General features: G+C 37.1%; 1 protein-coding gene across 1 annotated transcript in view; it reads right to left on the bottom strand.

Annotated features, from left to right (window-relative positions):
• Positions 1–2,563, bottom strand: part of SAXO2 (stabilizer of axonemal microtubules 2) — a 6,684-nt gene extending 4,121 nt beyond the window's left edge. Inside the window, exons 1-3 of the mRNA XM_009276545.2 lie at positions 2,535–2,563; positions 1,972–2,151; positions 545–747 (exon numbers count right to left, since the gene is read on the bottom strand). Of these exons, the coding sequence (XP_009274820.2) occupies positions 545–747; positions 1,972–2,151; positions 2,535–2,563 (412 nt within the window). The remainder of the gene's footprint in view (positions 1–544; positions 748–1,971; positions 2,152–2,534) is intronic.

The following is a 2,563-nucleotide window of genomic DNA, read 5'->3' on the forward strand; positions in this document are numbered from 1 at the left end:
GCCCACATTTTCCCTCGTCTTCCTTTTATCCCTGACATACCTATAGAATCTTTTCTTGTTGCCCTTGATGTCCCTGGCCAGATTTAATTCTATCAGGGCTTTAGCTTTCCTAACCTGATCCCTGGCTGCTCAGACAATTTCTCTGTATTCCTCCCAGGCTACCTGTCCTTGCTTCCACCCTCTGTAGGCTTCCTTTTTGTGTTTGAGTTTGTCCAGGAGCTCCTTGTTCATCCATGCAGGCCTCCTGGCTTTTTTGCCTGACTTCCTCTTTGTTGGGATGCATCGCTCCTGAGCTTGAAAGAGGTGATCCTTGAATATTACCCAGCTTTCTTGGGCCCCTCTTCCCTCCAGGGCTTTGTCCCATGGTTTAGAACCAACAAATGTCACCTCTAACCAACTGAGTGCTGAACATCTTAAGGCATTATCACCTGCTTTCTATTATGTCTTACTCTCTGGCTCAAACTAAGAAATCCAGTTTCTAATATAGGTAATTCAAAATACTACCTTCATCTTGGTTATTTCTAAAGGCAGCATATATTATTACCTTGATAGGTTGGTATGGTATCCAATTTTCCTCCTGTAGTGTGTTTTCTCTCTAGAGGTCTTACTAATGTCACTGGTTGTATTTTATGAGCATTATAATCTTTCTGGTATGTGGTTCCCAGTTCTATCTCTCCCATCTTTGGTTTATGTTCTTCTTGTACCCGAAAAGGTCGCTTCACAATATCATACGGTAAATAATCAGATCTGAATTGGGGAAAAAGGAAACACTGGTTAAAAAACATCTTTTTTCTGATGGAGTCACTTTTGTCATTTTTTCATTATATGGAAAAACAATGACTTATAATGTTTACTCTGAAAAATCAATGTGATGCCATATGTTAGAGGGGATAGCAAGGAGGAAAGAAAACTGTAATACATAAATCTAGGGTCTCTGATGCGTGATACAGCCTTTATTCAAAGGTAGATGGTAAAGCAACTTTTTTCAACACTGAGTCTCATTCCCAGTTTAAAAATATTCTTTAAGATGTCTGAAAGGAGACTTGAAAAAGTTGCTGTAATTTTACAAAGAAATGATCTGGAAAGAAGAAGCAGAGCAAAGATCATACTACTACAAGTGGCAGCATTTATTAATTGCATGAGGAGAATGGAATATAATCAGAAACAGCATTTCACTGTTTTTCTGTGGGCACATTACATCAAAATGGTGTATATTACATATGTAGATGTTTAAACAGTATATGCAGTACACAGTCAATCTTGCAGAAGGGCATTTGGCCTTTCTATGTATGTCCCTTTTGGTTTTTAATAAATAAATAAAAAAATTTCACCTGTTGCCCTTACAGCTTAAAAGAAAAACAATAATGCAGAAAGTAAAGGTTTATGCTCCTGTCACTGTATTAATACTGGATGAGTGATGTCTTTTTCTAACTCTTTGAAAGATGCCCTTTAATTTTGTAAGCTTAACATCAGAGTCTGTGCACTGACAGGACAGACCTACGGAACCCCTTTACAGTTGGCTTTCTTCAAACTCCTAATAATTTAGAACTGTCTGAATAAAAAAAATTCCTCTTCCTTTTTCTTAAGGTTTCATTTTCCCACTATCTCAGATTCCACACATGTATTGCAGAAAGTTCCCCAGCTTGCCAGCTTTTTCAGGCTCGATGAGACCTAGATTTCCAAAACAGGCTGAAAACAAGGACAAAAATTTTAGATAATCTTTACAGGTTAAAGGATGCTGTAAAGAATGCAGATATTTTTGTATGCATGCTTCACTATTTTTTATGACCTTTTTGTGATAACTGTATTTCTACATTCAAAATTTATACTTTTAAATATGTGAAAAGTGTAAAGGATGCAATGATCGCGTTTTGAAAATGATTGCAATACAATGTTCAGTCCCCCCTTAAATGAGAAAGTATGAGAAACTTCATAGAGTAATTGTAAAACACATTGCTTCAAAATGTTTACTTAAATGTTGTAATTCCTTCCATTTTCCCACGATGCACTTGGTACTCTTGTTTCGGCTTAAGGCTCCGGGGAGGAGAAATGTTGCTATACTTGGGATATTTTTCCACATACTCTGTTGTGAGGCACGGCTGTTGTCCATTATCATAAATCCTTGTGGGTTTATGAGGGCAGCGATGGCGCCTGGGTAAAACACATCAGATGAGATCATTTTGAATAGTTTCATTTAAGGGGAAAACCCATGCCGTATCTACTGGGAGCGAATAACAAATGGGGAAGATTGAACAATGGCAGTAGCTTGTGTTTAAAATCTTTTCTGAGTGATAAAACCACAAAATATTGTGCAGATGGCATAGGTTCGAGAGCACAGTATGCTAATAGAGTAATAACCAGTATCAGTATGAGAGTTAGTCCTTAGTACAGAATACAAAGGATGGATAGAGTTGATCTCAGTTCTCTAAATGATGCTACCACCAAGATGCACTTTCCTCTCTTTTTTTAATCTCTAATGATGTTACTAGTCTTTTTTGTAAAAATAACCAACTATGCTTCATTTCTCTTCTCACATTGTCTCTTTTTTATGGTTTTCCCTCAT

This window comes from Aptenodytes forsteri, unplaced genomic scaffold (genome assembly GCF_000699145.1).
Source record: "Aptenodytes forsteri isolate BGI_AS27 unplaced genomic scaffold, ASM69914v1 Scaffold1, whole genome shotgun sequence".
NCBI classification, from domain to species: Eukaryota; Metazoa; Chordata; class Aves; order Sphenisciformes; family Spheniscidae; genus Aptenodytes; species Aptenodytes forsteri.